The sequence below is a fragment of the Pipra filicauda genome, unplaced genomic scaffold (genome assembly GCF_003945595.2).
Source record: "Pipra filicauda isolate LSUMZ 115617 unplaced genomic scaffold, ASM394559v2 scaffold111_size4109106_pilon, whole genome shotgun sequence".
Classification (NCBI taxonomy): Eukaryota; Metazoa; Chordata; class Aves; order Passeriformes; family Pipridae; genus Pipra; species Pipra filicauda.
Genome location: NW_024103563.1, coordinates 2,505,699 through 2,524,160, shown reverse-complemented (window position 1 = coordinate 2,524,160; position 18,462 = coordinate 2,505,699). Strand labels below are relative to the sequence as shown.

Here is an 18,462-nt window from a genome sequence, read left to right as displayed (position 1 = left end):
CTTACCCTCCAAAAAGATTGTGCCACCCCTGCAAACATGTCAGATTTGCCTTCCCTGAGACTAGGGTGCCCAAGGTTAGTGCCAAATATCAGTTGAGTGTACGTACTGCCGGGTGTGTACATTGTGCTGCAGACCTGCAGACAGCAGGGATGAAGCAGGCAAGTTGTGCTGAGCATCATGTAGCACGTGGTGGCTTTGCTAGAGGCAGCCGTCATCTGCTGCTGCTGTTTTGCTTCTGCGCTCTCTCAAAGCCATTCAAAGCACCTTGTGTTGCGTGCAGGATATTACATGCAGGGTTGAATGGAGAAATTAGCAGGGGAGATGTTTTCCTGCACTCCCGGGGTGGGGAGGTCAGGCATTCAGGCTGTATGTATTTTTTTTCTTCGCCCTGCAGTCTCGTCACGGAGGATTATTCTGGAGAAGCAGCAGGTGATATTTCATGTAGATGTGGTATTTGGCCATTGTAGGGGTTACTTCCCTTCCTTGAGTTTTTATAACTCCTTATTGTCATGCTTAGGAAGTAAAGAGCAGTTATTTATTCAACACGCCTGAGACTACTAGTGTTAAATCATGGTCACTAAATTATTAGTTCTGCAATATATTTTTCAATGAAGTCTTGGTGATATTTTCATTATTTGCCTGACTCTGCCCAGGGCTTTAAAAGCAGATGCGGGGCCCAAAGGAAGGAGTTCCAAGTCTTAAGGGAGGGAGGGCAGGAGGAATTTTCTACCACCAACATCGCCACTGGCACCCCAGAGAAATCATGTCCTCTCTGTGCCTACGCAGGAGAAAAGCTGGAAGCAGGAATTTTATTCTTGATTAATCTAAAATGCAAACAGCAAGGATTTTTTGCATCATCCAGGCTTGAAAGGGGCATTGCTGCCTCAAAGGAGAGCAAGCTGTGAGGGATCACGTGCACTAATTTGGCCTCTTTCTCCCTTAGGATGTGGTGGTGGTTGGGGAGGAAAATTTCACCACTCCATGCTATATCCAGCTGGACCCAGAGGCCTGCCATATCCTGACAGAAACCCTCAGCACGTATGCCTTGGTGGGACAGTCAATCACCAAAGCAGCAGCCAAACGTCTCAAACTGGCCATCTTTGGACCACTGTCCTGCTCTTCGCTGGAGTACAGCGTCCGGGTCTACTGCCTTGATGACACACAGGATGCCCTTAAGGTGATTGTTGATCTCTTGCTTGCTTTCCCTGTCCCTCTCCAGATGTATGAAGACTGCAGTGATAGTGGTGATTAGATCCTCTGCTCCATATATTCATGCTCCCTGGATTATTTTTCTGATTAGAAGAAGAGCTTGGCAGCAAGCTGCTGTTTTACAGTTTAACCTCCACATGCTATAAATTGTCCTTTGCATAGGGATCTCATGCTGTTTTCTGCCCACCAGTCTTTTTTCCTTTGTTTACCTGTATCATATCCTGAATCCTAAGGTTTTTGCATTATTAAAAGGCCATAAGGTACACAGGGCTTCATTCGTTATTCATGTATTTTTAATGCTAAGTGCCAGCTCCCCAGAGATGGAGAAACATATAAATGCTTCTTTGTAAATAGATGATAATGATAAAAGAAGCTTCTGGCCCGTTAATCACTGCCTGCTTTCGTACTGCTTTATTACACCTCTTCGCGTGCAGTTTTTTGTGTTGGGAATTCACAACTGAAATAAACCAAAGCTGTTGCTATCCCTAAATATATAACCTTACTCTTCCTGCATAATTCTGGCATGCACACAAACACATGCTCACTACATATAGATGAGCATATAGATAACCATAATTGCTGTTTCTCTTTATAAATACCTGTATTTATACCAATGGTATGTATAATAGATAGACTCATGAAATACTTAGCTCCAACTGCACATGCAAGAAGGGAGTTTATTAAAAGATGTTTTGGATTTTTTTTACTGTAACCAATGCAATTTCACAAATGCCTCTTTGCAGCAAAATGAGTTCAAAGCCTGACTAAGCAGAGTCATCCTGGTGCTGTATATGCTTTTTTTCCCCTCAGCTCTGCATGGGAGTTATGAGGATTTAAACCCACATACACTGGCTGGGAGATGTTTGTGTTTCTCAGAGCAGTGACTTCCATGACCGCGAGTAGCACGCTTAGTTTTCCTCCTCGATACTATCTGATATCAAGTTTTGCCTGCCTAGGCTTTGCTGGGAGGATACTCTTTCACTATATGTAAGAAAGGCAGCCAAGTATAAGGGTTGAAGCAGGCACATTGTGACTTAAGCATGGTTTTGTCTGTACAGGGCCTGGGGGTTTGGCCTCTTTCGCTGCAGTGGTGTTGTCAGCCTTTTAGAAACAATTATTTTCCCTGGTCTGATTTCCCTTTTGTTTTTCCTCCATAAAAAAAAAGTGAAAAGGATGTTTCATAGCAATCAAGCTTCAAAAGCCCTGACAGTTTTATGTCTGTGCTGCATAATACAATTTTCCACGGGTTCTACAAGGCCTGAGGTAATAATAAGTGAGTCGGAGAGCCCTTGGACAGCCAGCTAATGCAGTCAGAGCTGAGGAATCTAATTAGGTGTTACTCAAGAGCTGTTGGTCTGTTTCTAATAGACTGTAAGGGAGAGTTGTGAGGTAAAGTTAATCCAATTCGGTACAACAGTAGAAGGGATCAGGAGAGGCACAGACCCACACAGAGGGACATCCTTCGTCTGAGAAGCTGCAGCCAACATTTGGGAGGGCAGCAAGTCAATCCTTGGGCTTCTGCTGCAGGTAGTCCCCAAAGTGAAATCATTTGTAATTTTGTGAGGAAAGATGAGCAAAGTCAGGAAGCCACCATCCCACTCATACCTGCTACTTTTTTTACAGCAAGTTCATACATTTTAATTTTCTTTTTTTTTGGCATATCTACCCTAAGACTGGAAGGCTACCCATGGAGTTCAAGATGCAGCTGTCTGGTGGTTTGCAGGAGGACAAGCACACATACTTGCTGACCACAGACACTTACAAAAGTATCAGTTGCCATTCTTTGGAAATGAAAGGTCTAGGGAAGGTGAAGGTTTAAAAAAAAAAAGGAGCCTAGTAAACTAGCTGTAGATGAGTAAAATAGATGTAGATGAAAGGGTTGACTATGAACTCGTGTATAAACTGGTGCGTATGAACCAGTGCATACAAACCACTTTGTACTAACTATCCCTGTGATACAGACTCAAACTTTGACTACTGAGAAAGAAAAGAAAAGGTTGGGGTGTTTGCCACGTGCTTTCACAACAGCTGATACCACAGCAGCCCTGGTGGTGCAGGGGAGATATCCTTAGCACTGCCATATTGCCAAAGGGAAGGCACTCACTGGGCAGTCACCACTGGGAGTGTGGGACACGGCATGCAGACAGGGCTGGGCCAGCAGATCCTGAAGTTACAAGTATTTTGGAGAGGGAGGAAAAGTTGCAGACAGCAGGCAAGGCACCAGCTACAGCATCTCGGTGTCTCGAGGCTGGCTGCTCTGGGCAAAGCATGGCGGGGGGGGAAGAGCAGCGTGAGATGTTCCCACATTGAAATGTCTGAGGTTTGGAAGGGCCTTTGTACGGAATTATGTGTATTTTAATAGACAACCAAATGCATTCTGTTATTATTTACAACTAGGAATGAGTGTGCCATATGCTGAATGTGTCTTAACAGCCACCAAAGGAAGACAAGTATTTGCAGTATAAAACACAGTGCAGTGTTTATCCAGCAGAAGTTTCTCTCTCATCATGCAGAGTAAGCACTTGCTGCTGAACTGCCAGCATCTGCAGTACAGTAGGAAAGTGTAATGACTTCTCATCAATAAGGACTCAGTTATTGTGGGAGCAACTTAGTGAGGTTCCTGGGGGCTGTGAAGCAGTGTGGGCTCAGCGCTGATCACACATGCAGCACCCTCTGCCCCTCAGGTCCCAAGCCACCCAGATGGGATGCTCACAAAAATGCTTTTTGGGCAAGGGTAAGGGTAGCTGTGACCTCGAACACTGGCCTCTGTTTTTTAAGGCTTATTTTTGCACTTTGAGGGAGGTGCCCAAGCTAATCTGCTAAAACAAATAAATGAAAAAAAGGTAATAATTTCATAACTATAAAGAAATCCAGCTGCTTTATTCTGTTTATTCATGTGTGGCTCTGAGATTGGGGTATGTGACCTGTGTGTGGCAGTGTGGCAGGGACTGAGCCCTACAGGCACATGAAAACAGATGCCTCCCACACTAAGGGCAAGCAAATGACTTCAGGCAGTAGCAGAGTGGAATCCCCCAACCTGCCTCATGCTGCACAGTAACTGTCTTCAAAAAAACCACACAAAAAGGGGCACGACAGGCTTGTGATCTTCTCTCAGTTATTTCATGCACATTTCCTCTTATTGAAGGAAGGCAACAGCTTAGGCTGAACACCATTGCTTGCCTGTGCCCCATTAATGAGTAGACCCAGGTTGTGGCTGTTCTGGTTACACTGATGATGGAGTGATGCCTTACACAGCACCCTCTCCTAGGAAGGGTGTAAGGGCATAAGTCCTGCCTCACAGCGGTGGTGAGAGGCAAGGGGCAGAGTGGCTGCAACCACCTCAGCATGGGGCAAGGAACATGCAGCTCAGGTTTTAGCTCAGGAGAAGATAGAGGTGTCAGCCAGCAGGATAAGCATTGCTCTAAATAAAATGCCGTATGACAGGAACCAGCCATATAAATTCTGAATTAACTAGCTAAGGGAGAAGCACAGGCTGCTCAGCATCCTCCAGTAAGAGCATGTAGAAGGTCTGCAGTGACCAAGGGTCACCAAAAGGGTCCCAGCAAAAGTGGGATATTGAAACTAGACACCCAGATCTGGTGAGTGGATGGTGCAGCATCACACTGCAGTGTTTTTCCCCACAGTAGTGCAGCTCCCAGAGCTGCTGCAGCATGGGCAGGAGCAGTTTCTCAACACCTATGCCCCACATGCCTGAGAAGTGGCATCTGCAATTAGCTCACAAGTCATCTTCTGGCCCTTCCAGGGAGGTAATTTGGACATAATGAAGATCTATAGTAATCAGATAATTGCTATCGATTGCTCTTTAGACATCTTGACGAAGTAATTAGGTGGCACTGGAAAAAAGCTGGAGCTGATTCAGTGGCATAACCGTAATCTCAAAGGTATCCTGATTTTGTTTCTTTTCCTCTAACGGCCAATAAAAGGACATTGTTTTAGCTTCAGGGTCTGCCATATGCTGGGATGGGGGCTTTTCTTATATGCTAACTAGCTCCCTGAATGTGGTCAGGAGTAGCTTAGCTAAAATGGACGCTCCTTTATTCGTCCTGGGGTAGTATCCTGGTTTTGTGTGCCCACGTATTCCTTGAGCATTCTCACTCTGTGTGTGATTGTCTTTGGCCACATGAGACTTGTTGGTTGGATGGCTCTTTTAATTAAATATGACCGAGATGGGCTGTGTTGGTTTCTAACAGGGCCCATGTAGGTGCCTTTGTACTTGCTTCTCCCATGTGGTCTACAATTAGGCTGTTTGTAGGCAATATTCCACTGTGGTTTTATTAATTAAAGGCTTATATTTATTTTTAGCTTCAGAAAATGACCAGACTCTTGGCTCACTAGCTTTTAATTACGTGATCAATATTGCAGTAACCCTGAACCAACACATTCATATTCATATGTACAAAATGCTCGATCACAGTGTCTTGCATTGTTTTCATACCACCCCCTTTGACAGTCTCAGCATAGTCATCTGTTATCTCCTGTACCACTCTGTCATAGAGCACTTCATCAGGAGGCCACAAGGTGAAAGACCAGTGGTATGCACAGGTCCCATATCAGCAGGACCTATACCAACAAGAGTTTCCAAAAACAAAATAGCAAAGCTACCATTAGATGTCCAGTTTGATGAGCAGTGGAGAAGACTGATCTATTTCTGTACTCAAACAGTGACTGCGTGCAAAGTCTTTACATTCCATATAATAGCACGCAATTAAGCTTCTGATTAAGGACATGAAAAATAACACTGCATCTCCCAAAGGAAAGGTGCCTGCATCTCTGCTGGGCTGCTGCTGTATGAAGAGGGTGAGTGGCTTATACTCAGATCCACTGGTGCAGTTCCAGTTCACAGGGAAACACAATGCTTGTGTATTTTTTTATCTATTTTACGCAAGTTACAGCATCTACAACAGACAGTCTTGAGGACTCAGAAGACCATTGTTCTGTCTTGATGAAACCTGACCACTCTTTTCTTTTTATCCCAATACTGCAGGAGGTCCTGCAGCTTGAGCGGCAGATGGGTGGGCAGCTTCTGGAGGAGCCCAAAGCTTTGCATTTTAAGGGAAGCACTCACAATCTCCGTCTGTCCATTCACGATATTGCCCACTCTCTCTGGAAGAGCAAACTGCTGGCTAAATACCAGGTGAGCAACACAAAACATTCACATTGGATCCTAGCAGTGAGGATTACAGAAATACTGCCATGCACAGGTGTGTTTGAAAAACACCAGGTGCCAGGCTATATTCCCATGGACAGTTCTTCCCCTGGACCATTTGCATTCACAGTAGCATGGAGCCCACAGTCTCTGGTCACATAGTATCCATGCCTTGATCTCAAATCCTCCCTGACTGTACTTTTTTGCTTTCCTCCTGCAGGAGATACCCTTTTACCACATCTGGAGTGGATGTCAGAGAAACCTGCACTGCACCTTCACACTGGAAAGGTTCAGTCTGAATACCCTGGAGCTGGTGTGCAAACTCTGTGTGCGGCAGGTTGAAGGAGAAGGACAGATCTTCCAGCTCAACTGCTCTGTTTCAGAGGTAAATGACCCTTCCCATTGCTACCTGTTTAGTGATTCCCATTTTCCTCCTGACTGCTGAGATAGACATAAAGAATGGATTAAATCATTGCTTTGTATCTCCTCTTGCGTTTTCCCTTAGTTTCTCTCTTCTGGAAGGAAGAATCACTCCTTCAAGGGAGTGAGGAGAGCAGCCTTGGTCTCCCTGCTAGTGCTACCTTTCTATGTCTATGTGGAGGAGCTCTTTTCCTACCACTTCCTAATGCATCTCATGAAGCACTGCTTGGTCCTGTTTCCTATCAGTCCATGAGACCCATCATGCCTGATGTTCCTGGAGAAGGAGAAAAGAGAATAGGAAAATTTCAGTGCCACATGTTTCATGAGCCACTCCCCTCTGATCCCACATAATAGCTGCAGTGCAATAGGGAATATCAAATGGTCTAGTTGCAGTAAACTTCTCTCCTTGTATTTTTCTACTGCTACAAATCCTGACTATTATTTTTAGGCAATTTTTCTTTTGATGGCTGATATTTTCCAGTAGAAATTTTATCATAAGTTTGGTAACATCTTTACCAGTGCTATATAGAACCTGGAGAACTTTTGCTCCTTGAGGCAGTCAAGTTTGGGACAGAGACCAAGTAACACATTTAAATGTGAAGTGGCATTGACTTCAGTGAATATGCTGGTGGGTTTTATTCCTGGTACCCTTGGCAGCTACGAGGAGCAGACTCTCAGGCAGCAATTACAGCTGGCTGACTTCTGGAAGGGCTGTGAGACCAGAGACAAAAGTTACTTGTGCTATAGGGCCCTAATGTTGTGTGCTATTACCCATAACATCTGCTTGGTTAGTGGGTGTACAGTTACAGATTCATCTGGGGACTACACAGCATTAAGGACAGATGGTAAAACAAGCATCTTAAACAATTATTGTAATAAGTGCTGCATTGAGGTAATCACTAATTTAACCTCACAGAGAAGAGAAAGAACTGAAAGTAACTTTAATGAAATGCAAGTATACACTATAATCATCTTCAGCTGGTTGTGTGTAATATAGCCTGGTAATAGATTCAGAGGGAACAGGGTAATATTCTTGTCTTGTGCTGTGATCCTATCCATCAAGGATGAATAGAGGGAGTGAATAATACCACTGCTTTCAAGGCTGCCTCCTGCAAAATTGCTCCTTGTTGTTTACACCTTGTGATGTTCCCAAGCCCAAGCAAGGGGCAAGAGGACCTTGGGCTGCCAAGAGCTGGCATAGAGGGTCAATTAGGAAAAAATCCAAAATCTCAGAGATTTGATGAGAAGTCACCTGGAACTTGGAAACGGATGATTATGTCTCTAGAAGTGTGGTAAAGACATCAGACCAGGCTTCAGGAAACCTTAGCTGTGGTGCCTCACATTTTCTTCTGAGGTTAGGCTAGTGGTATCCAGCTAGTGGTTAAGGATTGCAGGAGTGTGCTGGCATCTTTCTTTATTGCTGGATCTGCCTTTCTGCCTCTGTCACCCTGCAGTAAAAATATAGTAGCACAGTTTTCTGCATCCTCCCTTTATGGGCTTTCTTTTTAGTCCCCTGTAAAGGATGTAAGATTTCTCCAGATTAAACCATCTTATACTGGCTTTTACAGTGTCTGCCACTGGGACTTCAAAAATACAAATGTAATGAGTGCCAAAACATGCACATTTGAAAAGCAGGAGGAAGACTGCAATAAAGGTCCCCCACCATTTGTTTCTGAAGCCCTCTTTTTATCTCCTGGTATTGATAATCACACAAAAGTGCCACGGGGCAATGCCGTGGATACCTGGGTTCCTTCTGTAGCAATCCTGAAACACCTGAGGCTGCAGGCCAGCTTTGGAGCCAGAGCAGCGCTTGTGTCCTTTGGCCCAGAATATAAAGAAAAGGTTATCTCTCTGCAATGCCCCAATCACCACCCTACTGCTGCTTCCTACCTCCCAGTGCAGGTGAGCCTGCAGGCAGCAGCTGTGTCATAATTTTGCCTGATCCTGGACAGCTCCTGCTGCCAGACAGTTGGGCAATAACTCATTGCTTGAAGCAGTGGGGTTGAGGCAGACAGTCTGTGGTGCAGGACCTTGAAACCCAAGTACAGATGTCACAATGTCACATTTGCAATGTTAACTGAGGACATTACAGTTAATTCCTTGGTTAGAAATTTCACTGCCTCAAATGCCTTTTCTATTAAAAAAAAAGGCAAAAAAATATCATATTTATAGAGTTAAGAATTAATTGGTGTAGATAAAAGAATGGAGGCAAAAGATTTAATTTTGTTCATTGCTCATGGATACTGGCTCTCCACTTTCCATCTTTGAATACATTTGGAGTTGGGAAATTGAGGACTGCACGTGACTGTGAGCTTCTCCAACAAACTCCTTGGGGGGTTTGCAATGGCAGCTTAAATCAGGAGTTACCTGGTTTTAAGACAGTTTTAGATATTACAGGGCATTCTCAACAGCCAGTTTGACACCAAGCAACAAGACAGCTCACAGAGGTGAAAACAAATTGACATTTAATGACAAGTCTTTAGCAGAACTGTTTCTGGCTGCCTGGGGCTGTGATCTGGATCTCCCTCATTTCTGCCAGAAAAGGAGACCAAATTGAGAAACAGATTAAGAAGCGTGAAGGCAGAACCAGCCATGCTTGCTGATTTTTCCACTGGAGGTGGGAAGTGCTGCACATGTGAGCAGCATTCCCACTGCACAGCTGGGCAGCCAGTCAGCATCAATGAGGTCTGGTGGGGCTTTCAGCCACCCTGGAGGACACCAACCATCCAAATTGGCCAGCTGCCATTGTCCTATCAACTACCAAGCCTGTGGGTGCTAAATCCTTCCAGGCCAAGGAAAAGACAAAATCCTTGCCCAGAAGAGCCACCTGCTGTTATTCCCAGCAGAGCCATGTTAACAGTGGTGTCATGGGGAGCCTCCCAGCTGGGAGGACCACATCAGAGAGAACCAACACCATACCTGCAGGGGACAAACTGGCTTTGGAGGTGACTTTTCCTTTGAAACACTTGCTGCCATACTGCCTTTGAGCACAGCGCTGTCCTTGGGGAGGGAGGACAATGACTGCCCCCTCCCGAGCACATCTCTTCAGCTCCATCTATTTCCAGCACAGAGTTAAAGCTGCATAAAAATGAGGGATCTGTAACTGTCTGTTTGTCTGTGGTCTGCACAGCATCAGAGGCTTCAGAGAGCATGAGTGCTGCCAGAAGGATGTCAGCGTGTGAGCCTGGTGCTGGCTTGGTGGGGCATGGGGGGCTTGGAGAGATGCTGGGAAGGCGGTTTTTGTCAGCCCAGTTCTGTTCTAGTAATAGCAATTTGCTCTGAAATGTGTTGAAATAATGATCTTTCATTATTTCTAGTAAGTGATTAATTAAGCTGGTCTCAATTTTTCCAGCCATAGTGATCTTCACCCACAAAAAAAAAGGAGAAAAGAAATCTTTTGTCTACCCAAAGTTGATTGTAAATATTTCTCTTTTCCAGCTGACTAACCTAAACACTTGATTGGCAGAGGGCTACAAGTAAAAGCACTGCATCCCAGAGGATACAGTTCTACAATTGTCTCTGCACTCAGTAACAAAACTGATGGGTTGTTTAAGCTTTTTCCCTGTCTTTCCAATCTCAGGAACCTACTGGCATCGATTATCCTCTCATGGACTCAGCAGGCACCATCACCACCATAGTAGGGCCCAGTGCTTTCAGCATCCCCCTCCCGATAAGACAAAAGCTGTGCAGCAGCCTGGATGCACCTCAGACCAGAGGCCACGACTGGAGGATGCTGGCCCACAAGCTGAAACTGGACAGGTGAGCAGGGCTGCTTATGTGTGGTTGGACAGTGAAGTGCCCAGGGAGGTATGTGCAGAAGGGTCTTGTTGGATGTCCCTCTAGGTGAGTGAGAGCAGGTGTACAGGCTGATCAGACTGGCTGCACAGGGGTTAACACCTTGACAGTACCAGAAATGGGGATGGGTTGAAATCATATGAATTCAGGTAGTTTTCATGCAGCTCAAAGAAATGAGTTTCCTTTTGGCTCATTGCAGGTACTTAAATTATTTTGCTACGAAATCAAGTCCCACTGGGGTGATCCTGGATCTCTGGGAAGCCCAGAATTTCCCTGATGGCAACCTGAGCATGCTGGCAGCAGTTCTTGAAGAAATGGGAAGACATGAAACAGTTGTTTCTTTGGCAGCAGAAGGAAATTACTAATGCAGCCTTGGCGTGAACAGGAAGGACAGACGCAGAGAGCAGTAATGCCCTGTTATTGCAAACGAGAATTGAAATGAAAACCCAGACCAATGAGTTACACAAGAGACATTTCAGAGAAGAAAGCAAGGAAGCAAATAAACAAAAAAACCAGCCCTGACCTTCACACATGTTCTCCTTGTACATTATCACAGGATCAAAAAGAAATCATGCAAAGTTGTACCTTGAAAATATAAATCAACATAATGTTCCTCTCGGCTTGGCTGTACACTGCTTGGTACAGGATTTTACAGTTTCCTAGGAAACGCTTTTTATTGCTATCCAGATATATGGATAAACTTTCTTAACAATCCCACTTTCTATGGATGTTGTTTACATCAAATTCTGGACAGGGGTAAGGAGACTGTCCATGGCTCTTTATATTTTTTGTTTAAAGCCATTCTAGACAAGGCTATGGACAGGTGGTTGTGGCTATTATTGGTTTCTGGTGAATTCAGATTTTGGCTACAATTCTGCGCATTGGTTGTCTTGCAATGATCCTCTTGTCATCGTTCTGTTTCCTAGACCTACTTGTAAAAAAAAAAAAAAAAAAAGAAAATCAGGGTTTGAGAGGTGTGCATCTGGAAAGCAGGTACTCTGGCTGATAAGCAGGAACACAGGTAATGTTCCCTTCCTTTCCCGAGGCAGCCCCACTGAGCCTGTGTGGAGAACAGCTATAAGATGGTGGGGAATGCAGGATCTGAGTTAGTTTTCAATTCACACCCTTTCCACCCCTTTGCTATATGAGGGGGCCAGATATGCAATTCAGAGTGGTTGGGAGGGAGGGGGATAGAAACGCAGAAAAAAATAAAAGAGAAAAGTTACTATGATAATTTTTTTACTGATTAGTATCTAGTGCAAGGATTATAATGGCTATTATTATTACCATTATTACTTTATTTCTAATTTTGTCAGCAGCAGAATGAATAATTTCTGATTTTATGGAACCTGTTGTCCCTTTCCTGAAGGTCTTCTAAGACATGTCCTTCTATATGCCATCTGCCCTTCCCTTTGTCAGCTATCATACTCCTCTTCCAAAGTCCTCTGCCAGCCCACACAGGTTGCTCACCTTGTGTTAGCATTGCTGTGCATCATGCTAGATGCAAAGGCAGTATAAACTGGTGACACTCTGCTGAAGTCACTGATCTGCACTCACCAAGTATCTGACCCAACACCCCTCCCTGGGATGTTTTACACCACCCTGGTGCTTTCAGGTTGCTCCAAGAAGCAGTCTTGTCCCAAGGTGGCTGTGAACCAGAGGCAGCCTCCCAGTCCGAATACACATGGACCACTGGTTCAAGACCACAGGTGCAAGCATGTGGAGGCACTGACATTGGCCACCTGATTTGTGCATCCAAGGTGGGTCTTCATATTGTTTGCTTTGTTGTGTAGTGGTCTAAGAGCCAACAACTCCTGTTTCTTCCCCACAGAGCTGCAGGTACTCACTTTTACTGAAACCCACCACCTTCAGTAATGTTTGCCATGGTTGGGGTTACTGACAGTCCAACCCTCTGCTAGGCCATTTCTGTGTGAGATGCACTTGGTGATCTCCATGGATACTCCCAGGCTTTGCTGCAGCCTGTGTCATGTGAGTCTGTGTAGGGCAATGGAGCGGTGAAGTTGAAATCCCGTGTGCTGCAGTTTGCTGCCTTCACTGTGCTCCTGCCACCACTGCTGCCTAGTCAGGGAGCTGCAGGTTCTCACTGGCTGACCAGGAGATGTTTGTCCCTCTAGGCCACCACAAACAGGTAAAGTTTGAATTCTGCAAAATGAGCAAACCAAAAATGGTCGTCCCTGCAAACGTATTTTGTGTTCTGCTCAGTGAAAAGACTGACTCTTTGATACATGACAGTGAATAGGATTGCTGTAGTTTTACTGCCAGACTTGTCTGTCCTCTACTTCTCGCACAAAAAGCCTTTCTTCCCCAGCCCACCCGCTCCAGGTTTCCAGCCAGGCCCTGGTTATTGCTTTTGTGCACACATGCATGCCCCATCCACATACGTATTCCCACTCCGTATGCTTCCTGTGACTGGAGTTGGCTTGTTCTCTTTTGTGGTCTTGGTTTTGTTTTCCCCAAGGCTTTCCATATTGTGCTTTTGAAGGTAACTTTGAAAATGTCATTGGTCAAAATGAAAAGAAAATTTAATCTGACCTTTTTTTCCATTTGACATTTCCGTAGGCTTGGCACCTTTTGTTTCTCAGCTCCCTGACCAGTAAATAAGGTCAATCAAAACCAGTGGGGTTTTGATTGACCGCTGGGCAACAAGCACAAAAAGTTCCCTTCCTTGTAAGAGGTAACTTGGCAGTTTTCCAACCAGCATTTCAGTGAAAACTGGAGACCAGAGGATATACATTGTAACTTTCAACATCTGTGTGCGTTTAGCCTGTGTCAGCCCCACCTTCTCTTAATATGGAGATGATATGGACATCCTTTCAACAGCCAACCATCTTCTTGTTCACCTTGGGCATCTGATGCAGCCCATTGCAATGCTAATGTAAATTTTGCTTTCAACTTCAAGAGGCTTGTACTGGGGCTTTCAGCTCTGCCCTTTCTCCACACTTTTTACTCACCTTGGAGCACTAAAATAGGTCTCAGCTTTTTTTTCTTAGTTTGTGCTTCTTCACCTTTCCCATGTGTCCTTTCTTCATGACTCTGCGTCCAAGGTGGGTGTATGAGTTGAACTGTCCTTTGACCCTTTCCCATCTTCAGCTCAGTCTGTGTTGGCTGATCCCCAGGCTCACTGGTACTCCCCAGCTCTCAGCTTTTGCCAGGTGGGCAGCATGTGCACCCTTCTCACTGGGGTCATACCAGTGACACCCAGAAAGTGTCTCATAGTTATCTGTATTGCTATGAGTGGATGCTCCTTTTGCCAGCTCTCTGACCTACATTCTCACACCTCCTGCAAGAAGAACAGATGAACAACTTTCTTAAAGTATTCTGGGGCATTTTCCTTTCCCAGCATCACAGTAAAGGGGATTTATTGTGAGGAAAAATACACACTGATTAAGAGGAGCATCCACAGAGGTGGTCAGGAACATAACCATTCATCACTGAACATGACTAGGGCAGGAGCATCACCATCACTGTGTGGTGGAGCTGCTCTTCTTCCACCCTGGCTGCTCAGAAACCTTCTGTCACCTGCTGCAATCATGAGCTGGATGGTTTCTTCAGCACCTGCTCCATAAGCCTTTGCAGGATCCCAGTGCGGCACTGTGTCAGCTGCCCCGGCCCTGACAGGGCAGGGAGAAGGTTCCTCCATAGAGTCACAGCTCATCCCAGCAGCTCCACACTCATTCTTTGCCACTGCTGCCAAAGCAGCTCCCACTTCACCTCACACTTCCCTGCATTAATTTTGCCCAGCTTTTTCTTTTTTTCTGGGGGTACAGCAGTGGCCAGGTGTGCATTGTGGGAGAAGGCTCTGGCAGAGGCTAGTGGTATTCACCAGTCAGCATTCCAATCCTGCTGCCCCAAGGAGGGAGGGTGGGAAGCAAGAGCAGCCAGATCCGCTCAGGGTATTATTTTTCGTGGGAGAAAAACCAGCAGCAGTCCCTCCACTTGGATTGCATGGACACAGTGCCATCTTGTGGGGCTGAGCAGTGGCTCCAGCGTGCTGCTGCCACCACGGCGAGCAACTTCGCGTGGGAAAACGCTTTCCTGTGGGGTGGCTCTGACAAAGACGTTTGGCAGACAGAACAGACTCTTAAAAGTTGTTGTAAAATTTTATGTCAGGTAAGCACATCTGCTTTAAAAGAAAAAAAAAAAGGCTGCAGGCTTCTTATCCTCCAGTTATTGCTATTTTTTAAAATGCTTATTGTTTTAGTTGTTCGCCCTTGGCTCTGTACCCGAGCAGTCTTGCTGCTCTCCACGCCATCTCTTCATTACATGTTGATTGCTAGCGCTATAAATAGTATATATATTATATAAATATATATAAAATATCTACTGACTTCGAGGAAAACCTTTAATTTCCGAGTAAGAACCATTTATCGGAGGCAGTCCTTTTCACCTGATTTTTTTCTTCAGTTCTTCTTGTGTTGTGTTCTTGTAAAGGTGACTGTCAGTGTATAGGGTAACTTTGGGGTTCGGTTGGTTTTTTTTCCAAAATTTCTGATGGCATTTGGATCCACTGTATCTCACTAAACAGTGTAAGACCTAAATGCTGTTTTACTGAATCTTGAAAATTTTGCAGCAGTGAGGGTCTCCCAATATTTGCTTCCATGGGAGACTGAGACTCTTTTCCATCTCGCTGGCAGAAATGCAGACACTCATGAGAGACATGTTGGAGTCTGCAATACCCACAGAGCAAAACATGTCTGTTCCTTGGGTTTCTTCCTATTTCTGTTGCTTACATATAGAATAAATGTATTTACATGCTGTAAGCCCGTCATTGTGGACAGTGTCCTAATGTCTTGTATTGCTACCTACAATAGTTTCTTTTTTGTTCTCCTTTTCTTCTTCTGGGGATGGGGGTATGGGAAAGGGAGGGGTGGGAGGGCCCTTAGACCATTGTATGCTCTAGCCAAGTAGTTACCACAGCTCTGAGGTTATTTTTATACACAATGATACTGTTGAGATTTGCTTGATTTTGTGTTTGTTTGGTTTTTTTAATCTCATGTCTATGACACTTTACTGTAAACTATCTTACTAAGTGTTCAGAAGTCTTTTCAGGTACTACTCTGGCTCTCATCTGGCCATGAAGTAACTTACTGTTTGCAGGCTGGCTTGCTTAATACCAGGCAGTACAAAGATGTGAGTGGTTTGTGAATGGAAACCAAACCTTCGGCCCTTCTCCCGCAGGGACTCCAATGAGTTACTGGCTTTGGGTCACCACCGCAATCCATTCCTAGCTTGCATGTGAAACCTTGAATTCAGAAAATGAGCTGCACTACAGATTTTTAAATGCTGGAGCATGTATCTCAGACATCCTCCGAAGTGGGAATTTAACAGAAATGTGAAGAGTGTGTGTGTGTGTGTGTGTATACACATACAGACAAAGGGGAGAAAACAAAGGACTACTGCTGGAGGCTTTTAGCTCTGATGTTAGTTATGGGCATCCTCTTATTATCAACTTTTCCTTGGGAAGGGGAAGGTTAAAATTCAGTGCTGTATCATCACTGCAAGGTCAAATAGGCAGTATATCAAAAGCCAACAGAGTAAAAACTGGCAAGTAACTGGAATTGGACTTGAACCAAAGCCACGGAAATGAGCCCTCAAGTTTGGTAGGTCAAGCTCCTTGCTTGAATAGGAGCATTTAGTTTATTTACTTACTTGTCCTTTAAGCTTGACACTGCTGCCTGAAATCTGAAAATCCCTTTATCTGAAAGTCCTTTGATAAACTCTGCCTGTACGAAAAAGCAGTGATAATCCAGTGCTCCCACAAACCTCTATCCTAAATAGGTATTTCACTTTTTCTGTGGTGCTAGTTAAATGTATTTAGTACTAGTTCGGTCTCCTCAACTGCTTACAAAGCCTGCCTTCTTCTCTCAAAGCATCCCATGTCATGGCATGTGAGTACCTTCTGGATGCCTGTGAAGAAGCAGGATGTAATCAGGCAGGGCCCTCCCACAGCTATGAGGTAGCTCTTCGAGCACTGGCACTCTGCTCTCCAGCTGCCAGCTTGCAGCTGATGGGACAATAGCCCCTAGATGAGAAAAGCTTGCACAGCCCTCAGAGCTTCTTTGGCTGCTGCCAGCTGGCTCTTGCTACCACTTGCCAGTAAATATGGGAGCTTGCACGATACAACTAAAAAGCAAAATCAACCTGGAAAGTAAACAAAATTAAGGAGGAGAGGCAAAACACTCTTCTCCCATAGACCTTCCAAGGTACCTTGCAAAAACATCTGAGCTGAGAGCCAATAACCTACTTTGAAGTAGGGTGTGTAACACAGCTGAGACAGAAGTTGTGGCATTAGCCGGCATTACTGTTTTCACATATCTGCATGGTAGACTTTATTTGCTAAAACATATTCTGTTTGTTATTGTTGAAGAGTGGAAAAAAAAAAAGTTAAGATGATATCTTCAGTACTTTTCCAGAGCAAAGAAGGAGGGCCCATAGGAAATGAAACATCTGTGCAACCGAGGTGTATCACATTTCTCCCTCCTCTTCCCATGTCACAGCTCTACCGGGGTTCATGGGATTTGTTTTCTTTGCTATTCAGATCTGGAGAACTATTTTGGTTTTGATTTCCCTATTGCTGTATCTTCTATGCAATTCCTTTTCTAAAGACTGACTTACTACAGGAGAAGTGCTAGCCATTGCATTATTTGTATTGCTGTACAGTGGAGGTGTGGTTTACTAGTTCTGAGTGTGCCTCTTACCCCCCTCCCTTTTTCTCCTTCCCTCTGTTTGTAAATGCCTGCATTTATTCTGTCAGCCTGACATGTACAAAGTGTAAGAAAGAATTTTTAAACAGGTAATAAATTATATTTATAAGCAACTGGAAAAAAAGTGCACCGCTACCTTGTGTTCAATTGTTTAGTTCCTGGAAGCTTGGACGGAAAGTGGAGTCTTTTATTTAGTTTCTTTAAAAAAAAATCTCCTCAAAAGAAATTATACTGCACATAAGAACTCCTTCTGATGCACTCTCCTTCAGAAGATATCCTTCATGAAATCCACATGCCTGTGCAGGCTGTTTCACTGCACTTCATAAATCCTCGTGCTTCCTCATGCTGTTTTACCCCAGCTGCTAGAGGGGAGCTCATCCTGGACAGTTTTCCTGGGGTTTGCATTTCGTGGCCACAGTCAAAGGTGGAGAAAAGCAACAGGTAAGAAAACACGTCCTTTGCCTAAGAAGTAAAATAAATGCCACTTGGACAAGGTTATTTTGTCCAGCAATACCTGCTTATGTCATTTACCTTGAACCAGGTGGATACAATGCCCAAACAGCGATGTTCACTCTTCTTGCACCCGCTCCCCATTTTCAGAGATGGTAGTTGTTTCTCCCTGGCCTTGTTAGACCTATTGGGGTCAGTATAAAATTTCTGGGAGTGCAAGAGGCAATTCCCCAGCACAGTTGCATGCTGCTCCTCTCAGCTAGGGTGTGGGGTGACAGTGGGGAAACGGGCATCTCTTACCACCAGTCCCTTGCCTGCAGGTCAGCCCCAGGCTGAGAAGCCCACCCTGCCCAATATGGAGGTGATACAGGGGCCTGGGCACTGCCAGAGGCAGCATTATCCCATCCCATCTTGTCCCACCCCATCCCCTGGGGGTGCAGGGTTGCCTGCTGACCCTCGGAGTGTTGCCATGCTGAGCAACACTCAGCCCTTGTCCCCTCACATGCCAGCCTCACAGTGCGCCAGAGAAATGTGCTCACTCGGTAGCTCTCCCTGCAAGCAGCAAGCCAAGGTTAAGTCCAAGCTGAAGCACTCAATAGCATATGAAGCCAAACAGCACACAGCCCAAAAGCCAAGAACTTGGAGACAAGTGCATTTGCCAGATTTGTGAGACCCTACAGCCCAGCTGGAAAAGCG

General features: G+C 45.0%; 1 protein-coding gene across 2 annotated transcripts in view; it reads left to right on the top strand.

The window, feature by feature from the left end:
- Positions 1 to 17,440, top strand: part of UNC5C (unc-5 netrin receptor C) — a 258,552-nt gene extending 241,112 nt beyond the window's left edge. For both annotated transcript variants that reach the window (XM_027731747.2, XM_027731746.2), the window contains 5 exons: positions 944 to 1,177; positions 6,215 to 6,364; positions 6,597 to 6,761; positions 10,377 to 10,555; positions 10,791 to 17,440. In XM_027731747.2, coding sequence (XP_027587548.1) covers positions 944 to 1,177; positions 6,215 to 6,364; positions 6,597 to 6,761; positions 10,377 to 10,555; positions 10,791 to 10,956 — 894 coding nt within the window. In that variant the 3' untranslated portion in view covers positions 10,957 to 17,440. The remainder of the gene's footprint in view (positions 1 to 943; positions 1,178 to 6,214; positions 6,365 to 6,596; positions 6,762 to 10,376; positions 10,556 to 10,790) is intronic.
- Positions 17,441 to 18,462: the final 1,022 nt, after the last annotated feature.